Source organism: Cnephaeus nilssonii (genome assembly GCF_951640355.1).
Source record: "Cnephaeus nilssonii genome assembly, chromosome: 11".
Taxonomy (NCBI): Eukaryota; Metazoa; Chordata; class Mammalia; order Chiroptera; family Vespertilionidae; genus Cnephaeus; species Cnephaeus nilssonii.
In genome coordinates, this window is record NC_137082.1 from 6,804,167 (window position 1) to 6,824,426 (window position 20,260).

The following is a 20,260-nucleotide window of genomic DNA, read 5'->3' on the forward strand; positions in this document are numbered from 1 at the left end:
CATCCAATGCCAACATTAAGTCAGGAATTGCTGGGCACTTGGTAGTTATGCATTAAGGATTATGAGACTGGAGTTGAAGCAAAGGCCTTATCCACTGTGGAAAACCCTCTGCTCCCACTTCCCTTTGAAGCCCAGCCACTCGTGCCAAACTATAAACACATCACTTCCTGGAGGACATGCCAGGCCACTTCAACTTGAAACCAAGTCCCGATGGTGTGCATCCAAGATCCTCAAGACATCCAGCAAGTTCGCAGGCCCTGCCAGACTCCTCTGCTCTGGGAGCGGAGGGCAAGAGACGCAACCTCTGATTTTCCCAGCAGACTAAATGATCAGCACGCCATGGATAGATTCGCATTCCTGCGCCCCCAAACGTGAACTTCGGTTGATTGAAAACAATCATGAAAACAACGAGCCTACACCTCCATGGCTTGCATTTGATTGAATGCCAAGTCCTCCTAAGGAATGTCTGCCCAAGGAGCGCCTACAATCGTTTCCATTCTCAGTATACTCTGAGGTGGCAACTTGGCCATGGAGTAGTGTTTCTCAACAGGGCAGCCTTACACAAGAGACGTTATTCCCAAACTGTCGGCACCTCTCACTAGTGTCAATAAACTGTCCCTCACACACTTCCCAACACCCCTTGCGGTGAGATGGCCCTATACGCCGCTGAGGGACGCTGGTGAGCACAGAACCTGGGTCAGCTGAGCAGTCTTGCAGGGCAGAGAAAAATGAAACTCCCGATTTCCCTTGGCTTGCAATCTTCTTACTCCGTCCTCTGAGCTAAGCCAGTCAAACCATAGACAGCTCAGCCCAATGCTCCACTCATCTTAGAGACTTTAAACAATCAAGTCATCACCAGACTGTCACAGCTTCTATAGAGAATACTTTTTATTGTACAGGTATCATATACACAATTTAATGTGTGAACATTTACAGGCATGGAGTTCAATTCCAAATCTCCATGGCACCCCATACACTGCACCGCACACTCCTGTTTGGGATTAGCCCAACAGGAATGAGACACAAAGTTATCGCTTTGTGAACAGAGAGCTTCAATTAAATAGAACAGAGCCCAGGATCCTAATTTGTAACACCCTGTGTACATATGAATAAAACCTAAAGATGTGTTTTAGATGACCCCATCACCTTTAAAAGTTATTAAAATGGAACCCCATTTCTCAAAAAGTCACTAAGAAGTGCACCCGTATTTACAGACCCGATTAAATTATGCATAAATAAAATCTGTACACGAGACACACTGTTTCTCAAAATAACAGCGCCTCCTCTGGGACCTGGGGGTGACAGGCAGCAAAAAACGCTTCATGCCTACCCTTTTCAAGTTTACTCGAATCACCAAGATGTGAAATAAATATGCAAATAAAGCTTCAGTACCTTAAAGGAACATGTCATTTCAAAGAATCTCCCATTTGAAGAGTTAATTTTCAAAGTTAAAAAAAACAAACAACATAAAATCAGCAGGCTTTGTTTCTACGTGTTTTGTAAAACCCCAAAGCCCCTTTTGAACAAGGGGATTTTTAAGTGTGTTCAATACCACCTATTAATTAGTTGCTAAGCGGAGAGTCTGCCTCCTACCGAATGCAGGATTTGATATCTGAAGATGCTAGATAAACACTTTTTTCTAAAGATAAACAGTTAGTGGGCAGGAAGCCAGCAATGACCTTAACACTGAAAGTTATTATTGATTTGAATCACATGGGTTTGACATTTCAACAGCTAAGCATGTGGGGTTTGTTAGCCCAGGGGATGGATTTAAAAGGTTTGAAAACTTGTAGCACCACTTTCAGAGACAGGAAGAATGGGGTTCAAAATAAAACATAAGCTTAATGAATAGAGAACCAGTACTTGTCACCTTCTGATCACTTGTCCAGAGTTAAGGAGACGCTTCAGCGCCAGAGAAATACTAAGGACTCCCAGAGGGCAGGTCCAACTCCGAGGCCAACAGAGGCCTTTCAATGGGAAGGCAAGTAAAAGCTCAACTTGTCCCTCCCCCCCCGGGGCCGAGGAGTTTCCCCATCTGTGCCGGTGAGAGTGGTTCTGGAGATTTTTTTTCCTCTTGCAGACTCTTCGTCCCTTTGTTTCCACCTGTTTCATTTCCGATGCTTCTCCATCTTCTCCAAGGTCTTGCTGGAATCGGCTGGACTCTGGTCTCCGGGGTTCATGTAGGATTTCTCTACGATGACCAAAGCCTCTTTTATGTAGTTCTGCACAGCAGACACGGCAGCACAGATGGCCTGGCTGCCAAACCCGTGGGTAATCAGGCTGAAGTGAGACAGGCAATTCTGAATGTTCGCCTCCAAGACCAGGGGCGGCCGGTTGTTCCCGTTGGGTGTTCGGTCTTGGTTGAGAAGGTCGGTGAATTCTTTACACACTTGCCTGTGAACATAACACACACCTGTGAGCTCAATCTAGCTCTTGAGGATAACACCTGGGAGTCAAGCAGAGACCTGGCTGGCCTGAGCCAAGGCAGGAGGCTTTAAACTAATACCAATTGCCTCACTTAGTACCTATTAAGTGCTCGTCAACTCTTAGAAGCACTATCTTTTTAATCCTCAGTTATTAGAAGATAACAGGATTAACCCCAGGTAAGCCAGTCAGCGGCCAAGGTCATCAGGTGGGATCAGGATTCCAGCACCAGAAAGTTAGGGACATTTGGTGCTGGGCCAGTTCAAGAAACCAATTCACCAATTCGGAGAGTCACACATCTCCCTGAAATTCACTTTTTATCCAGGCTGGTTCACTGTGCTCCCTTCCCTTTTGCCCATTTCCAACTGGACTCGTTCTGCTTCATTTCCCATGATTTTTAAACCAATTTACTGCTTGTTTCCATGAGAAACCCTGCAGCTGCAGGTAAGTGGGTTTTGAGATATTTAAATTGCCCACTTGTCTCCTGCAAATCCAGTCATCACTACATTTAAGAAACAAAAGTCGTTAAAAGGAGGCAGAAGGGACACAATCTTTACTGGATGTGACAAAACAAATAATCTGTTCAACACATTTTTTAAGATATGCAAATACGATCAGGAAAGGGTAGGTTAACTATTTTGAGCACAACAGCTAAGCAGCTCAAAAGACATTCACTACAATGCATTCGTTCATTTTACTTACTCTTTCCAGGTATTTGACTTTGTAAAAGAAGCTCCTCGTCATTTTCGCTTGCTCCCCACCCTAACTTATTTAACCAGCATTTCTTTCTTGAGCACCAGGGGCTGGGGCTGGGGCTGGAGCCTCAACTTCAAGGTCACAGCAGTAAGTCATCTGTGTACTTACTGTGCGGCCAGCAGCATGTTCTTCCTCGTTGCCATCTCATTCCGTCCTCCGAGATGAGGTCTAATTAAGTACTCGGCCACCGGTTTACTAGGAAACTCAGCTTCACAGACATACGCAAAATCCCGAGCCAAATGAACAGCCTCCCCTAGAATCATGAAAGACGTTAGGGTGTACGGACGCTGTCCTGTCCCCCTTTTTGGCACTGTCATTCAGTCACTGCAACCTCACTGAAATCACAGACAGGGCCCTGGCAAGGTGGCTCAGTTGTTGGAGCGTCATCTGGTACACTGGAAAGGTTGAGGGCTCGATTCCTGGTGGGGAAGTGTGTGGGAGGCAACCCAACAGTGTTTCTCTTTCTCCTTTCCCCTCTCTCAAAAGTAAAAGAAAGCGTAGTCAACAGGGACAGCACGCCAGCTGGTGAGGCCCTCTCTCCTACGGCAGAGGGTGAATCCTAAAAGGTGAGGAACACAGTCCCCAAAACTTCAAACTACACCTGAGCAATGCTAACCGGTCCCCTGCCCAACTGGAAGAGATCGACCTTGAGACACACCCATGCTTACTTGATAGTATTAAAAGTAGTTATCTTTGTGGAGAAGTAGGAAAATGTGAAGGAGAAGAGTCTGTCTGACAACAGCAAACTGGTCGCTTCTCTTCATGAAACTGTTACAAAGTCTTTGACCCGGAACTTGCTTTTTAAACTAGGGCACCCCCTTGCCGAAGGAGCCAAGTCTCTAGAATGTTTCTTTAAGGGCCCTAACTACCAGCTTTGTCCAAGATACAGGGGAGCAGAGGGAGAGAAAACCAACGGTCACCTCCCCCGCCCCAGGCAAGCCAGTGGCGACGGCACACGGCGAGGCGGGTGGAGCTTTCAGAAGCCCAAAACCGTGCCCCCTTCATCCACTTGCCTCTGAGGACTGTCCTGAATCAGGCAGGATCTGAGAACCATTGTTCTGGCACTTTCTTATTCATCCCCCTACACTAGGCTAAGAAACCTGAGTGAGGGCGCATTCATGCACCACACACAGAATCCACCACCGTTTGCCATGCAGACAGCTGGTCCCCAACAGGCAGTTAACAGGCAGCTCAGCTCCTCTCTCCTTACACTGACCTCAGAGACACTCACAGAAAGGTGGAGTAGGGCCCTGCCAAATCTCTTTAGCACTGGAGTAGCACCCATCAGACCAGAGAAAGTGTTCAAAAGATTGCCTGGCTACTAGCCCTGGCCAGTTTGCTCAGTGGTTAGAGCGTCAGCCCACGGACTGAAGGGTCTCAGGTTCAATTCTAGTAAAGGACACATATCTCGGTTGTAGGCTCCACCCCTGGCCCCAGGAGCCTGCAAGAGGCAACCAATGGGTGTGTCTCTTTCACATCGATGTATGTCTCCCCCTCCCTTCCACTCTCTCTAAAAATCAATGGAAAAATATCATTGGGTGAGGATTAACAACAAAAAAAGATGGCCTGGCTACCAGGACACCACCCCACATTGGCTCCCCCAGGCAGAGCCCAGTGTTGGGTGAGGGGTTCGGTGGCTGGAGGCTGCAGGATAAGCCTGCCAGTGTCCCAAGCCACTTTCCCCTGCGAGTTTTGTTAATTATTTCACCTTTTCTCATCCCCACTTTAAAGACTATATTGCATCCTTGCTATTTTCCAGGTTGGGCAGTGCAGGCCCATTCAATAAACTGAAATGCCACCTCCTAGGAGGATTAGGGAGAGGGACTCACCTGTGAGCCCCAACACTTTTAAATGAGCACAGGAATTGTGAGTTGAGCCAGTCCCTTTTACAAGGGCTTCTCTTTGCTGAGCACAATTCCAATATTCCACAACTACAATAACCAGAAACCATACTTCTGTGTCCACCAATAAGCAGCTAGGCTCTTTAAAATATATTTTTACTGATTTTAAATAAAATCAGAGAGGAAGGGAGAGAGAGAAACATCATTGATGAGAATCATTCATTGGCTGCTGCCTGCATGCCTCCCACTGGGGATTGAGCCCACAACTTATGCATGTGCCCTGACTGGGAATCGAACAGGGACCTCCTGGTTCATAGGTCCACTCTCACCCACTGAACACCACCAGCGGGGCACAGCTAAGCTTTATAAAGGTACTAGAGGCCCAATGCACAAAATTTCATGCAAGGGGCTTGGCCCTCCCAGCCGCAGCGGCTGCCTCAGCCCTCGCAGCCCTGGCTTGGTCCAGAAGGTCGTCCAGCTGTCCAGTCTAATTAGCATATTACTTTTATTATTATAGATAGCAACTGATCCACTGCATCTTCAAAAACTGGGTCGTTTTAACAGACAATGTCTCGACATCCTATAGTTTTTCTTAGGTTAGGAAAACTCATTTCTTTTTTGAACTGATCTCCTGGAGAACCCAGAACAGAACAGTTAGCAGGCAGATACCGGTATTTGACAAAAAGCACTGTGATTCATTGTGATGAACTTATGACAATTCAATCACCTTCATCTCGCTCTACTCATGGCCAACTTAAGAGCCGTTTTTAAACTTTTCTTAGAGAAATAGTAAAGGCACAACACAGCAAAGGAAAAGCACCAGAAAACGCCACTGACCTTCTACCAAAGACGTCAGGAGGGTGACGTGTGCAGCCTTCCGTCTGCCGGCTGGAAGATTCAGCCCAATCTTGTCCAACTTCTCCCGCAAGGACCGGCCTCCATTTTTAGACTTGGCTCTGCATACAAGAGAGTCGACAGTGACTATTCTCAAGAAACCACATTTTACAACTCTAAATTCCTAGACTGCCATCAAAACTAAAATTCTTCAAAAAAAAAAAAAAAGACTGTCTACTACATTATGTGGATCATAATCAAATGCCACAGGGTGTTCTCATTAATTAATCACTGTAAATGCAAAAACTGTTCTTAGCATGGCCAGCATTTTCTTTTTTTTAATCAGAGTATTGCAAGCTGTACTGGAGCTGATAGATTTTCACTCGTAAAAACTGCAGCAGCTCCCAAAAACAACTCCCTGGGGGGACAAAACCCCTGGAGCTTCTCTTCTCTTAGTTTGGAGGCCACCACTTCACGCGTGGAATAAATTCTAACCAAATGATAATCGTTAGCGCTGTTTTAGCACCTCCTCCTACATTTGGCACTTTCTAAAAGCAAAAGGTACGAAAACTCTCTGAGCTGATTGGAATTCAGTGTTAGGTCTCAACGTTACATAAATGTTAAAAATACCTCCCAGTGCTTTCATAGAGCCACCTTCAGCCACCCAGCCACCAGGCGCAAAATGTGCCCCACATACCTTCTGAGAACACCTCCCAGTAATGAGGCATTTAAGCACTCAGGTGGGGACAATCGCCTCTGGACTTCGGCAACTGTCACTTTGTATTTCGATGTGGAGCTCAGGAGGGACAATCTTCCGGGGACGGAGCAGAAGACCTCACTGGGGTTCATCACAGCCCCCACCAGCTCCTTCTGACAGGGGAGACTCAAGGGGTTCTTGGTCATTGAAATGGGACCTGTGAATGAGGATCAGAAGGGCAGTCTTCAGAGCTGCATCGAAGCAAAAGATACCTTTTTCGAACCACTAACCAATGCCGAACGCCGAGAGAGCTCTTTAAACAAATAACATTGCATATAGGGCTATAAATTGCAGGTTTTTCTTATAGCCTTGGTCTTCAAAAATAACCAATTGTGAAATTCACCAGTTAGCACCATGGGAAGTTAATTAGTCAAGATCCCAAGCATGGAGAGATTTTTAATCGATAGTCACTGTTAAAAAATCTGCTTAATTAGGACATTTGTTTTCAAAAGACTGCTTCGATACTAAGTAAATGGTATTATTTTCTTCTCCCTCAAGAAACAACCAAAATCATAGGACAAACTCAGATCCCTTGCCAAAACCTTTAGTGCAACAGCAAGATTTTAAATACAAACAAACCTGTTCTGTTATAAATTTACTGGAAAATTCGGTGTTATCTTCCGAGTGTTTTAAAGAAACAAAACAAAAAACATTTCCCCCCCAACTGATTTCAAGCAGTTTAACTTCAAGACCGTAACTACCTTTCATTTAGGCCCCCTCCATTTCCTAAAACAGCCAGACTGGTAATCCTATCAAGCACATTACTTAATTCTGAGAGCCACTCACTTACCAAATACAATAATCCAATTTTCCAAATCCCACCCCCCTTATCCTGCATAAACCCAGCCTCCGACAGATCCCGGGCTGGTGCTTTTAGGGCTGTCTATCTGGTAGGCCAGACTGTTTCAAAATGCTTTCTTACAGGTCAGAATTAAGGATCCTTGCCATATGCATATTTGAAATCGACAATAAAAAAAATCACATCAACTCATTTGACAATTAAAATTGTCACAACCAACCACACAACTAAGGCCCTGGTGTTTTTGTTTGTTTTCAAATTAAATCTCACTCCGGAGACTCTCTCAAACAAACATGGTAAAAAACACCCTGGAATTAAAAGGAGTAACATATATCGGATTTCATTTAGATGGGAAAGAAATCCCCTTTCTTCTCACTCCTAAAATCTGCCTTCCCAGAGATCTGGTCCCTTCCACCACCAATGTCCCAAGTAAGCCGCCAAATGCCCCCACCTTGCCGTTAAGTTAATCACAACACTGGTAAGAGTCCGCACACAAGGCCCTGTGTGGCCCTACCTTTTCGAATCACAGTCTGATCGTGCAGAAGCAGGTGCTGCTCATCCACGATCTGGGGGAGAAATGACAAAGTTTCCTTTTTAAGTTCCGGGGTGCCTGGGCAGGGGGCTGGGACAGAGTCGGGGCAGGAGGGGGGCAAGACCCTAAACGCGCTCACCTGCACCTCGTCCATCTGCTGCCCCATGTCATGAAGGCCCAGGTTCTCCGCCAGCCCCGCTGCGTCCAGGGCGTGCGCGTGGGGCAGCAGCAGGTCCGAGCGGCGGAAGCCATCCCTGCGGGCGCTCATAGCGCCACCGTCCAGCCCGGAGAGATGGGGTAGCAGGCCGGCCGGGCGCCCGTGGTGTGAGGGCAAGCCAGCAGCCTCCTGGCTCTGGCGGCCGGGCCAGGCCTGCGGCTGACTGCCGGCGGGCGCCGGCTGGTGCAGGGGGTTGATGGCAGCGTACGCTTCTCCCAGATGCGAGTAGGGGTCTGCCGACTGGGAGTAAGTCAGCGGCTGGTAGGGGGGTGGGAAGTAGGGTGGCGGCTGGAATTCGGCGACTCCGGTGTGGGAGAGGGGCGGCGCAGGGCTGTAGAGATGTTGCCCGGCCGAGGAGAGGTGGGGGAGACGCGGGTTCCCATTGCTGCTCCCGTCCTGGCGATCCTGGGGGGAAAGAAACCGACACCCGGTTAGTGCGAAACCCCGCTACCGCGAACCGCCACGGCCGCTGCGCTGAGCCGGGCGCTCCCCGGGCCCCACGCCCCAGCCCGGACCCAGCCCGCGGGCCTGCCCTCGGGACGGAGGGCTCCCGGCAGCAATGTGCCCCGGGGACTTCGGCGTGAACCGCGGGTCGGCGTAGGAAAGGGAGACTGGGGAAAGACCTGGGGAGGCGCGCCCTCGAAGCCCGGCGGCGAACCTCCGGGCGCTCCGACGCCCGAGGCTCTCCAAAGCGCCAAGTCCGAGCTCCAGGCCCCGGAGGAAGTCGGCACGCGGCGCACTCGGTGCAGGGCGCTCTCGCTCACCAGCCCGCACATGTTCGCGTCGCCGAGCAAAAGAACGTGGGGAGGCGGCGTGCGCGGATAAAGCGCGCAGCGCGGGAAGAGCGCATCTCCCCCGCCCCAGGGAATTTCTTTTCCACGCCCTCAGGACAAAGACCTCCGGGGAATGACACTCCCTAGCAGGGCCTGCCACCCAGCGCCGCGGGATAACTCCAGAAGGAACGCGAGCGAGGAGGGAAGCGCCGCAGCCGGAGCTGCCCTCCCTGCTAGCGTGTCCCGACCAAGTGCGGATAGAAGTGAGGCGCCAAATCTGCCCGGCCACGGTCCGTGTCCCCACAAACCAAGGCACAGAGCGAAAATCAAGAACCCCGAAATTGGGCAACTTTGCGTGCTCACGTCCCCTTGCCCCACGGCTGTCCGACTTAATTCCTAAAGGATGTGTCTCCTACTACGACGGGGGTCACGGGGTAGTGGGGGACCAGGAGAAACATGGCACTGTCGCCCCCTAGTGGAAGAGTCCGGGGGTGCTAGACAGGGGCAGCCCCTCCAGGTGCGGAGGCCGCGGTGGGCTCCCGCGGGCCCCCGGCCCGGCTCCGCTCTCCCAGCGCCCGGGCTCAGGCCTCCCGCCACCTGCGTCGTCTTCCTCTTCCCGCTCGCCACCTCCCTCCCTCCCACTCTCCGAAACTCTAGCTCAACCTGTCCGACAGGCTGGAGCACTCCCGAGCGCTTACGGCCCCATCTGGCCTGAGCACCACCCCCCTCAGCACTCCCCAGCCCCCACTTCTCTTGAACACCAAACTTATGTTTTCTTCTTCCCCCGAGAAGGTAGCGGGGCTGGTGAAAGCCGGCCTGGGAGGAGACTCCGCAAAGGGCAGGTCAGACACCCATTTGGACGGAGATTTCGTGCGTAAAAGCCGCGTCTAAGAAAGGGTTGTGGACCAGCGCTCTTCCGAGAAAACGGGAAGAAGGCTGTTTTGCTTCGCTTGAAACCGACCGGTAAGCGTTGTGGGTGGGATTTGCCACTCTCTTTCCAGGCCCCGCTCCGGAGGCTAGATCTTTAGGAAAAGGCCCGATTCAGGAAGGGGTCCCCGGAGAAACCGACTAGGGGGTGTCCGGAAAAGTGGACCCCGTCCCATCGCGGGGCAGCGGCGGGTGCCTGCTTGCTGCTGCTGCACCCGGGCCCCCAGCCTCGGTCCAGCGGCCCCCGCCTCCCAGACTGTCCTGGGGCGGGGCCAGGCTGCACCGTGCCCAGCTCACCTCGCAGTCCTCTTCATACTTGACATTATCGGTTATTTTCCACAACATGGCGTCTTGCGTCCCCCAAAACAGTCGCCAATTAAATCCAGGTTCCCCCCACCCCCCCAGCGGTAAATCCAAAATTGGGGTCACGGTGGCCAAGCGTCTGCCGCCGCCCCCGCCGCGCGCGGGCCTCGCAGAACGGGTCACTGGATGCGCATCGGCGGCTCTCGAGCGTAGATGTTGCCGCCGCCGGCGAACAGGCCTGCCAGGGACCCGGGAAGCCGCGCCCGCACTGTGTCCCGGCTATAGCCGGGGGACCCGAGCGCCTTAATGAGAAGGAAATTATCATAACTCCTCCCCGGGGGCCGGCGCGACGGCCCGGCTGCGGGCGGGGCGGCCCCCAGCCAGTCCCAGCCTAGCTCCGCCCCGAACCCCAGCCCAGAGCGAGAGAAGAAGACCCAAGGTGCGGGAACCAGAAGGAGCCCTGGCGCTTCTCAGGAAGTCTCAGACCTGCGGAGCCTGGGTCCCCCGACGCGCCTTCCATCCCACCACGCACACGTCTCAGATTGCCGGACCTGGGGCCCCGAATCCAAACACCCAAGAATCCCCCCTCTTTCGCCCTAGAGCACCTTCCCCCATCTTCCAAAAGATGTCACGCCGAGTTAAAGACCCCACGTTCGGGGCGTCTCAACAGCCGGGGTCCCCTTCTCTCTCAAAACGTTGCACCCCACCCGCTCCACGTAGAGTTCACGTTTAGGCTGGGATCGTGCAGTGGAACCCCAGCCGCTCTGAGAGGTTTCCCCCCGCCCGGCTCCGAGAGCACAGCGCCGTCCAGAGATGCGGGAGGAAGGCCTTCAGGGGAGTCTGCCCCGAGCGCCTCGGGGATCCACCCGCCCCAAGTCTAGGACAACGGTCTCGCCGCCGTCGCCCAAAGCTGCATCTCTGCGGCCGGCTGTGCGGGGGGGTGGGGGCACCGCGCGCCCTCGCCCAGCCTCGCCCTGCCCGCCCTGCACCGGCTCCGCAGCTGCCTCCCACGGACCTGACACTCCGAAACCTCAACTCAGCGGAGAACAGAGGTGCGGGGCGGAACCAAACCCCTGCGCCCGGGGAGGGTGGGGGGAGAGGGGGGAGGAGAAGGGAAGGAAGGGGCCGGAGAGAGGCTAGGGCTGGAGAGGTGAACACCTCAGTTCCGCAGATTTGGGCAGAAAACGAAACTTCCACAACAACGCGGCTTCTCCCCCAAATAGGTATTTGCCACCCAAACTTGAAAGCGACCGGCAATATTTTTAAAATTTTAAAGAAACGAAATCCATTGACACAATTATTATAATTGGCCTTTTCCACTGCGGGAGGTAAAGTCGGTAATTCTCAAGGGCGAACTTTGTTAGGACGTCCCAGCTGGGTCCGGGAGCTAACTCTTCTGAGGGAATCAGAGAAGACTATTAGGATTTGATTCCGAATTCGATTTCCCAATAATCCTATCAATCCATCGTCCGGGCCTGGAGTGGACGCTACTCCCTGTCCACAGAGGGTTGCATCCGCAGCCTTTCTACTCCTCGGGTTTGTTTGAGTTCTAGCATTTATTAAAACCCAGATGGGCCTGAAATAACTAAAATAAAAATAGGTGTCCTCCAAGCGAAGCTTCCCCCTCCCCTTAAAAGTAGGCATGTTTTCGGGGCTTTGCACTAAGTACAAATGAGAGTGCACAGACGACCCCTGACACTTGCTTCCCAAACACCGGGACCTGGGTGGGGGTAAAAGGAAAAACCGCAGAAACAGCGCTGTGGGTATTCAGGGGTGGGGGCAGGAATCGCACCCTGGGGCGGCAAGCACGGAGGCCCCCGGGGTGTGGAAGGTTGGGGTCCCAGGCAGTCCCAACAGGGAGGGGACCCTCAGACTTCCAGCTCATGGGCGCGGAGGCTCCCCACTCTGGGCCTTCTAGCCCCGGGCTTAACTCTAAATCCCGGCTGGGGTCAGTCTGCGCCGGCAGCTTTATCCCCGGGCAGGATGGGGCCGGGGCTGCGCAGACAAGTGCCACCCCCACCCCAGACCCGCACTGTTTCCTTCGCGCCAAAGCGCTCTCCAAAGCCACCCGGAGAAACGGAGATTCCTGCCAGCCCGCGGCCGTCTACGGCAGAGGCAAAGGGAGACCATGAGGGTCTGAGCGCCTCCGTTCGGGAAGCCCTAGGGGCCCAGAGTTTCAGAACCGCTTGGCAAAGGCCATTCATTCCCGAGGCAACTTTCCAGACCCCGGAGCTGCCGAGTCTCCAAGGGGCAGGCACTCCAGCTAGATGGGGACTTCCGCGCCTTGGGTGTGGACGGCGGCTAAACAACCCTCATCTTCCGGCCGGGGAGACCCTGCCCAAACACGCACACACTTGGCTTCTGGGCCGGAACCTAGGCACGCGCGCCCTGGTTAGGGTGCCGGGAGCCTCAGCCCTTCCTTGAGCTCAACTATTCTCTGAGCGGCGAGCAAGGAGCGGGGACGGAGGGGAGGGCTCCCGCACCCGAGACAGACTTCCCTCCGGGGCCCCGGCCCCTCGCCGCTCGAAGATCCGAGAATGTGTGGCCTCGCCCGTGGGTAGCTACCGCCCGGGGAAGGGTTCCTCCGGGGCTTCGCAGCCGCCAAACTGTACACGGAACGTGGGGATCTCCGGGGCAAGCCTCGCTGGCCGCCTCGCATAATCAGGGGTAGCGGCGTGGTGGGTTGTCGGCGGCTCCCCTCTGTCGCCCCCTAGGGAGCCCGCACTCACACGCGAGAAGCCCTGGACCCAGGCTCCCAGCCACTCGGATGGCCCAAGAAACCCAAAACAGGAGGCGTCTGCTAGGGCAACAACGCCCTACTGTGCACCCCCGACCCCCCTCCTACGAGGCCCGGGCAGTGCCTCTGGAAACAGGGCCCAGGACCCCAGGCCGGATCCTAGCCAAACACACAGCGCAAACCGAGACAGGCGGCGGGCGGGTGGGGCTGGATTGAGGCTGGCCTGCGACTCCTCTTTCCTTCCCAGGGAGGGGGAGCCTGAGCGGCAGGTGGAGGCCTCGGAGCGAGCAAGTGTCAGTCCCGCCCCTCGGAACAGCGTGACCTGGGCTGGGACCGCAGCCGCCCAGGAAGGGGCGCCCATTCATTCGTGCTCCCTACCCTCTAGGGCACCCACTGGACAGATACTTGTTCGAGAGCCCTCGAACTGTCTAAAGCCACTAAGACGCACCCCTGCAGTGCCATAGGCATCCATTCACAGCCACTTCAAAATAACAGCAATAATAGAAAAATAGTATGCTGTTCTAATGTGCAAAGCGCGACTGCACACTGTAGATGCTTCTCGCCTTTACCCAAGTCCAACCTTATTCCATTTACTGCTCACTTCTAAGCGCAGCTTACCAAACTGTGTGCTGGAAGGACCTTGCAGCCTTCACCTCTTCCGCAAACATCTGCTTTTCCCAAATGGCGAAAGCTGGGGTGGAGCTGAGAGGTCTATGGCAGTGGTCGGCAAACTCATTAGTCAACAGAGCCAAATATCAACAGTACAACGATTGAAATTTCGTTTGAGAGCCAAATTTTTTAAACTTAACCTTCTTCTACCGCCACTTCTTCAAAATAGACTCGCCCAGGCCGTGGTATTTTGTGGAAGAGCCACACTCAAGGGGCCAAAGAGCCGCATGTGGCTCGCGAGCCGAGGTTTGCCCACCCCGGGCCTATGGGATCCAACCTTCTGAGGAGGAACCTGATCCATCTCCGTCCCAGGTGGAGCCTGGGCACTAAGTGGCAGATTGCTTGCCAAGCGCAGAGATCATGGGTATAGTCTCTAACTTGACAACCATCGCCCCATTTCTCAGCAGGCGAAGGTGCATTTTCAGTTGTCCAACCACCTCAAAGCCAGAAACGTGCCTGCTATTCAAGGCCACCTCCCTAGTGGCTCTCGGGATCTGTTAGAGACAAGGCTGACTCTTGTCTCCCCTGCCCCGGTGACCCTCGTCCTCCAGAGGCCTGGCTCGGCTGCAGAGCACCTGTCACCTCTCCACTGACATCCCTGGGGCCCGTCCTGGTGCAACCTAACCACTCCGAGGGCAGTGTCCCCAGGGCCTGGGCTCGCTGTGCTCGAACACCATACACCCCCAGGCCAGCTAAGCCCGGCAGTCTTGATGCATTTATCTGGTCGCCGCCAGGCGAGGAAGAGGCCCACTGTGGCCAGGCGCTGGGAGGCGCCAAGTCGGCTTTCCGCGCCTGAACTGTGCAGCGCCCAGCCGCCACCCTGCACCCCCTCCCCACCGGCGCCCGTCCCACACAGCCGACAGCTTCGCTCCGGGCAGCCTGGCCCCCCGCAGGCCTCTCCTCCCTGCGGGCCCCTTGTCTTCTCACCCCTCGGAACTGGAAATTCATGTCGCCCGCTCTTCAACCCTCAGCGAGTTGAGGACTTTAAAAATGGAAGCCACGCAGATAGAGCTTCCCAAGGGCCGAGTCCGGTGCCGTAAAGTGCTCTGAGCGTTTATTTAATTAACGGAAGGGGGAGGGGAGCAATTCACGGGCAGAGCGGGCTATCGCGATTGGAGGACACACCTGAAAGGTCCTGTTACTCCTCCCCTGCCCTCCTCCCCCTGGAAACTATAAAGTCGCCAAAGGAGAAGGGTCACCACTTACGTCTGTATACGACCGCCTACTAGGGCTCCTTCATCACGAAATGACTTTAAAGGTAGCCTACTTCTTGCTGCCAAAGGACATGTTACATTTGTTTTTGTCTCTAAAGCCAGGCCCATCGCCATTTCTAGCTTCGATCTCACTCCAGGCCCCTCCTAGGTTTCCAGGTAGAATGGAACCGGGGGCACCGAATTCCCTAGCGGAGAAGGGAGTGGGTGGGTATGGGGTCTTCCTTAACTGACAGAGATTTCTTTGCATCTTGATTATCCATGCTACTTGCCTTGAAGAAAAGAGGCTTAGGGCCTTGGGTACAAAAATTAAAAAAAAAAAAAAAATACAGCCGAGAGTCCAGTAAAATGCAGTCTTCTTGAAGAAGATTGGAAACAGACATGAATGCTGTTGATTGACTAAACCACCATTTCAAACATTATGGGACTCCTGTGATCAGGGAGGCCAGCAGGTTTGTACAATTAGGTTAACTGGGTCCCCAATGGTTTCCCCACAAAACCTGCCCAGGCAACCAACCACAAACGTTGTGTTTTTTTCCCCCATGGAGATGAGTTGAAAACTTATCCGAGATTCCTCTGCATCTGCCTACAGAAAAGTAGTAGGAAAGGCTGGTTTCAACTCCACCTACTGGTAAACTTCCAGAGTTTCTGTCTTTCCAGTAGTCTTCCAAGGCACAGTTTCTAAAGTACACCAGGAGAGTTTTATGATCGAGCTGTCTGTGAACAGAGACGGACATTTTTACATTTCTCCAAACAGGAAGTGCTGTAAGCACAGCCAGTGTAAAGGGCCTTACGCATTCACTCTGAACCCCACTTTGGGCAGAAATAGACAGAAAACAAATGTACAGGAAACATTAGCTTATCTGAAGGTGTAAATAGGATTTTGGTCATTAATATTCTTCTCTTCTGAGATTAACACACTCTGCTTTTTGGCCCCGCTATGGGAACAGCTAAACTAGGACACATTAGTGACTGCACTAATCAGTTAACATTTCTGGAGATAGCTATTCCCAGGCAATAGGACGGGGCTTGGGGGAGGGGTATGGAGAGATGACTTTTTACTTCCTTATAGTTGGGGTTCTGTTTTCTTGAGGCGGGGGGTGTTGTAATTGTCTTGTTTTAATTATTTTTTAAATGGATACACTCATCACTGTTAACATCCTGATTTTATTTCAAAATTTCATCCAGAAAAGAATTTTGTTGCTGTGTTTCTAGTCTTCGATGTTGCAGCGGTACCTGTATCATACTTTTAAAATTTAAAATAACTCAGCAACCACTGTGAAACGAGCAAGTGTATTATTTGACTTCAGAAACGAGCACCTTTGATGGTCACAAAACATGACTCTGAAAAACTGGCACTTGGGCAAGGTTTCGACCTCCCCGGAGACAGTTTCCGTTAGTGGGGTCTGCAGGGAGCTGGGGACCCCTCTGGGCAGCTCTCGCTTCTCCTTTGCCCGCCCTGTGAAGTGCTATGGGCCGGGCTTCCGTGTGTTCAGTCAACCCCGCACCTTCCTCACGTGGCACACAAACGTTGGCTCCCCTGAACCTGGTGCCAAGCTCCTGAGCTCTGCGTGTAAGAACTCATTTCAGTGGGGCCATCAGCCCAAAAACAACAACAACATTAAAAAAGCCAAATGGCACCATGGCAACCCAGGATCCAGAGGGAAACCCTAGCCAGCAAAAATCAACACCACATCAAAACCAGAACCCAAAAGCAAGAAAAGATGTAATTCTCTAGATCACTCTATAACAGAAAAAAAAAAAAATGTGATCCTTTCCCCAAACCAGGCACACCAACCAAAAAATTTGAAAGACAATACCTATGTATATATATATATATTTTTTTTTCTCACTTGAATTAAATCTTTAGCCTCAGAAACTAAGAATTGGAAATGTTTTGTACCAACACTTCCTTTTGCTAAGAAGCTTAGACATGCTCAGAGAAGATTCAGGACACTACCCTGCCCTTCCTCATTTATCCTATTAGTCAATAATGAGTTTTCATGTTCTACTGCAAGGCAGACCTGTTACAACCAGGTCCAATTTCACTCATTTGTCAGTTGAAAAGTTGTTATTTGTTAGAATCTCAGACATAGCGTGAACTCCCAATTCACAGGCCCCACCACAGACCCACGGGATCTGGAGCCCTGTGGCTGGAGCCAGGGCCTGTGCCTTGCCCAAACTGCAGGTGATTCTGGTGCATGATTTTAGAGAGAGGGAGAAAGGGGGAGAGAGAGAAAGAAACAAAGAAACATCAACTTGTTCCACTCATCCATGCATTCATTGGTCGATTCATGTATGTGCACTGATAGGGGGTGGAACCACAACCTTGGTGGGACGACACTCTAACCAGCTGAGCTACCCAGCCAGGGCACACACATATCTCTCTTGATGAACCTCCCAAAGAAGGGCAAATCAGTTACTTGCAAGGTCAGTAACAAGAGGATAATGACCAGAGCTGGAAGTAGGGTGAGGAAGCAAAATTTAAGAAGATACCAAAACACTCAGTAATCAAGAGAATCATTTTAATGCACTACTAAAAAAAAAATTAAAGTGAACACAAAAACATCCTTGATGAATACTATATATGTCTCTTTGGTATTATGCAATGGAAGCAGTTATTTCTAATCAGCCCCCGCATGCCCTACCTGCTGGGCTGTTGAGTTCTGGTGAACAGATCGGGCAAGGAGGGGCTTTGTAGAGAGCCGTGTATTGGGTGTGTGTGTGTGTGTTGTATTTTTATTTATTGATTTGAGAGAGAGAGAGAGAGAGAGAGAGAGAGAGAGAGAGAGAGAGGGGAAGGGAGAGATGGAGAGAGAGAAACACCAATTTTGTTGTTCCACTTACTTAATGCATTAATCCGTTGTTTCTTGTATGTGCCCTGATTGGGGTTTGAACCCACAACTTTGGTATAGCAGGACAATGCACTGACCAACTGAGCTACAAAGCTAGGGTGAGAGCCATGTTTTTTATTCTTTATTTTTTATTCATTAATTCTGGAGCGGGGGGGGGGGGGGGGGAGGCAGAGAGAGAGAGAGAGAGAGAGAGAGAGAGAGAGAGACATTGCTGCTCCACCTATCCATGCGTTCATGGGTTTATTCCTGCATGTGCCCTGACTGGGGACTGAACCCACAACCCCAGTGCATCAGGACAACACTCCAACCAACTGAGCCACTTGCCAGGACAAGAGTCATGTTGTGTGTTTTTGTTTTTTTTATTGTAGAGCTTTGATTCATTTTTTCTGCTTGGGAGACTGTTATAAGTGTATCTAAGTGTATATATGTTTCCCCTTGCCTTGCACTCCAGCACTGCCTGGCCTGGTCTGGAAGGGGGAGCCCAATGCCTCACAGTACTGGTACTGAGCAAAAGAAAATAGGGGACCCAAATGGTTGGAATATCCTACTGTACTTGGGATATTCCCTGCTGTGCCGCTGGCTGACTGGTGGTGTCTGCATCTCCTGGAATTTGCCACACCCTCATCTCTTACTCTGTGAAGACCACAGGCTTAGGAGCAGGTGGTTTCCAAATCCTGACTGCATACCTTAAGCCAAGTATTTCAACTCTCAAGAGCCTCAGTGTTTGCATCTGCAAAATGGAGATAATTGAGCCTACCTCACGGGGTTGAAGATTAAATAGATAATCTATGTAGAGTGTTTCGAATAATGAAAATGTTACATAGGATCAGTTACTATTACTGTCACTGAGTGCTGACTTTACGCTCAGAGCATAGTCTGCTCACTACGCCTGTAGCTGAAACCTGCTACTCAGGCTGGCTGGCCTCCCCACCCCTCCCCCACCCCCACCCCCACACACACACCCAGGGGCTGGTTGGTTGGTAATCAGCAAATGAGAGGAACTCAGACATTCCTTCCTCTGCTAATAGTTACCAGCGTCTTTGCTAGGCTTAGGCAATGTGCTCTCCTGCCACTTCTAGTCTAGCAAGGGAGGCACACATTCCTCCATTCAACCGTTTTGAGGGCCTACTAGGTGCCAGACTCTGTCCTGGGGACACAGAATGTTGACAAAACTGACAAAATCTTCAGACTCATGACATTTATGCTGGCTTGGGGACATAGCATTAAATAAACAGTTGCAATGGGAGGAAGAAAGAAAGGAAGGAAGGGAGGGAGGTTCTTAAGCCCTTTGCATGTATTATCTCATTTAATCTTCATAGGAACCCCACAAGGTGGGAATTATCACTTTTTCCATTTGGCATTTGTGGGAACCCAGGAACACAGCAGTTTAGCAACTTGCCCTGCAAGGCAGGTGGCAGAAATGGGTCAATGAGGACACTGGCTAGCCTGCCCCTTGGAGACTGAATACCCACCTAACACATTGACTGGTCTTTAAAAAGAGCCCATGGCTCAAACAGCATCGCCACTGGCTGTTTAGGGCCTGGGCACAAACACGTAGGCCACGTGAGGCCATGGGAGACTTTGGGGCCGAAGAAAGCAGATTCACCTTTTCCAGGTGTGATGCCTGGAAGTGGAATGTGGGCATCGGAGCCCAGGGTGGCGGCAGTATCTGCAGTCTCACGTCCACGCCCAGCAGCAGAGGAGAAAAAGTGCCCCTTTCCTCACATCGTGGGAGAGGGTGTTTCACCACGTCTTCATTTTTGCCAAACAGGTGGCTGAAAAAAAGGCTCATTTGATTTAATACTGATTGGTCATTTGTGGGACTTTTGCAAACCATTTGTGCTACTTGTCCATTTTTCTATGTTTTCTTTTCTTCCATATTTTCTCAATTACTTTCATATATTTATGTTACTATCTAGACCTTTAATGCAGCTGGCATTAGGGCAGTAAGTGGGGAGGGGGAGGTATACATGGTCTAAGGTAGACAGACCTAATTTTTATTTTTCCCACATGGAGACTTCACAGTGCGGATGGGCCAACTGAAAGGCCACTTTTAATCCTGTAGGTTGACCTCCGTTTACAGGTGTCTCTCTGCCCTCTTACCTGCTTCCTCTCATAGTGATCCCTGGGCCTGGGCTCTGATGATCACAGCTTTGCCTTGTTTCCATACCTGCCTCATCTCCCTGACCCAAGTCTTCCAGAACCGTTTTTAGAATCCACGCATCATGTTCTTCCTCACCCCAACACACACACACACACACACACACACACACACACACACACACACAGAGTCTTGCCTCAATTTTGAGTGGAATTAGTCAGGTTGTATAGCTATAAAGATCTGCTGTCATTATACTAATAAGGCTGAAATTAGGTCCCTTAGACACCGAAGAGACCGGAAAAATAAGGGCCTGAGGCAGAGCTCTCCAATAAGCAGTGGCTCTCAGCAGAAAGATTTTGTCCCCTAGGGGACGTGTGGCAATATCTGGAGATATTTCTGACTGTGGCGGCTGAGGGAGAATGATCCTGGCATCTCCTGGGTAGAGACCAGGGATGCTGCTGAACATGGACAGTGAACAGACAGCCCCCCAGGACAGAGAGTTACTATCTAGTCCAAAATGTCAA

At 51.4% G+C, this 20,260-nt stretch overlaps 2 protein-coding genes across 3 annotated transcripts in view; both read right to left on the bottom strand.

The window, feature by feature from the left end:
- Nucleotides 1-867: 867 nt before the first annotated feature.
- TFAP2C (transcription factor AP-2 gamma) lies at nt 868-10,430 on the bottom strand. 2 transcript variants are annotated; one of them, XM_079783887.1, is made up of 7 exons: nt 10,158-10,430; nt 8,083-8,565; nt 7,926-7,977; nt 6,553-6,769; nt 5,859-5,977; nt 3,289-3,433; nt 868-2,394 (listed from the first exon to the last, which is right to left on the bottom strand). In XM_079783887.1, exons 1-7 carry the CDS (start codon nt 10,203-10,205, stop codon nt 2,109-2,111), a joined length of 1,350 nt encoding a protein of 449 aa, XP_079640013.1. In that variant the 5' UTR covers nt 10,206-10,430; the 3' UTR covers nt 868-2,108. The 2 variants fall into 2 exon arrangements, with proteins under 2 accessions (XP_079640013.1, XP_079640012.1); XM_079783886.1 differs by lacking the exon at nt 10,158-10,430 and adding an exon at nt 8,784-9,534.
- The window catches only part of LOC307107430 (protein FAM209-like), a gene marked incomplete at both ends in the record, with an annotated part of 82,000 nt that continues 72,082 nt past the window's right edge, over nt 10,343-20,260 (bottom strand). The window contains one exon of the mRNA XM_079784693.1: nt 10,343-10,465. Coding sequence (XP_079640819.1) covers nt 10,343-10,465 — 123 coding nt within the window. The remainder of the gene's footprint in view (nt 10,466-20,260) is intronic.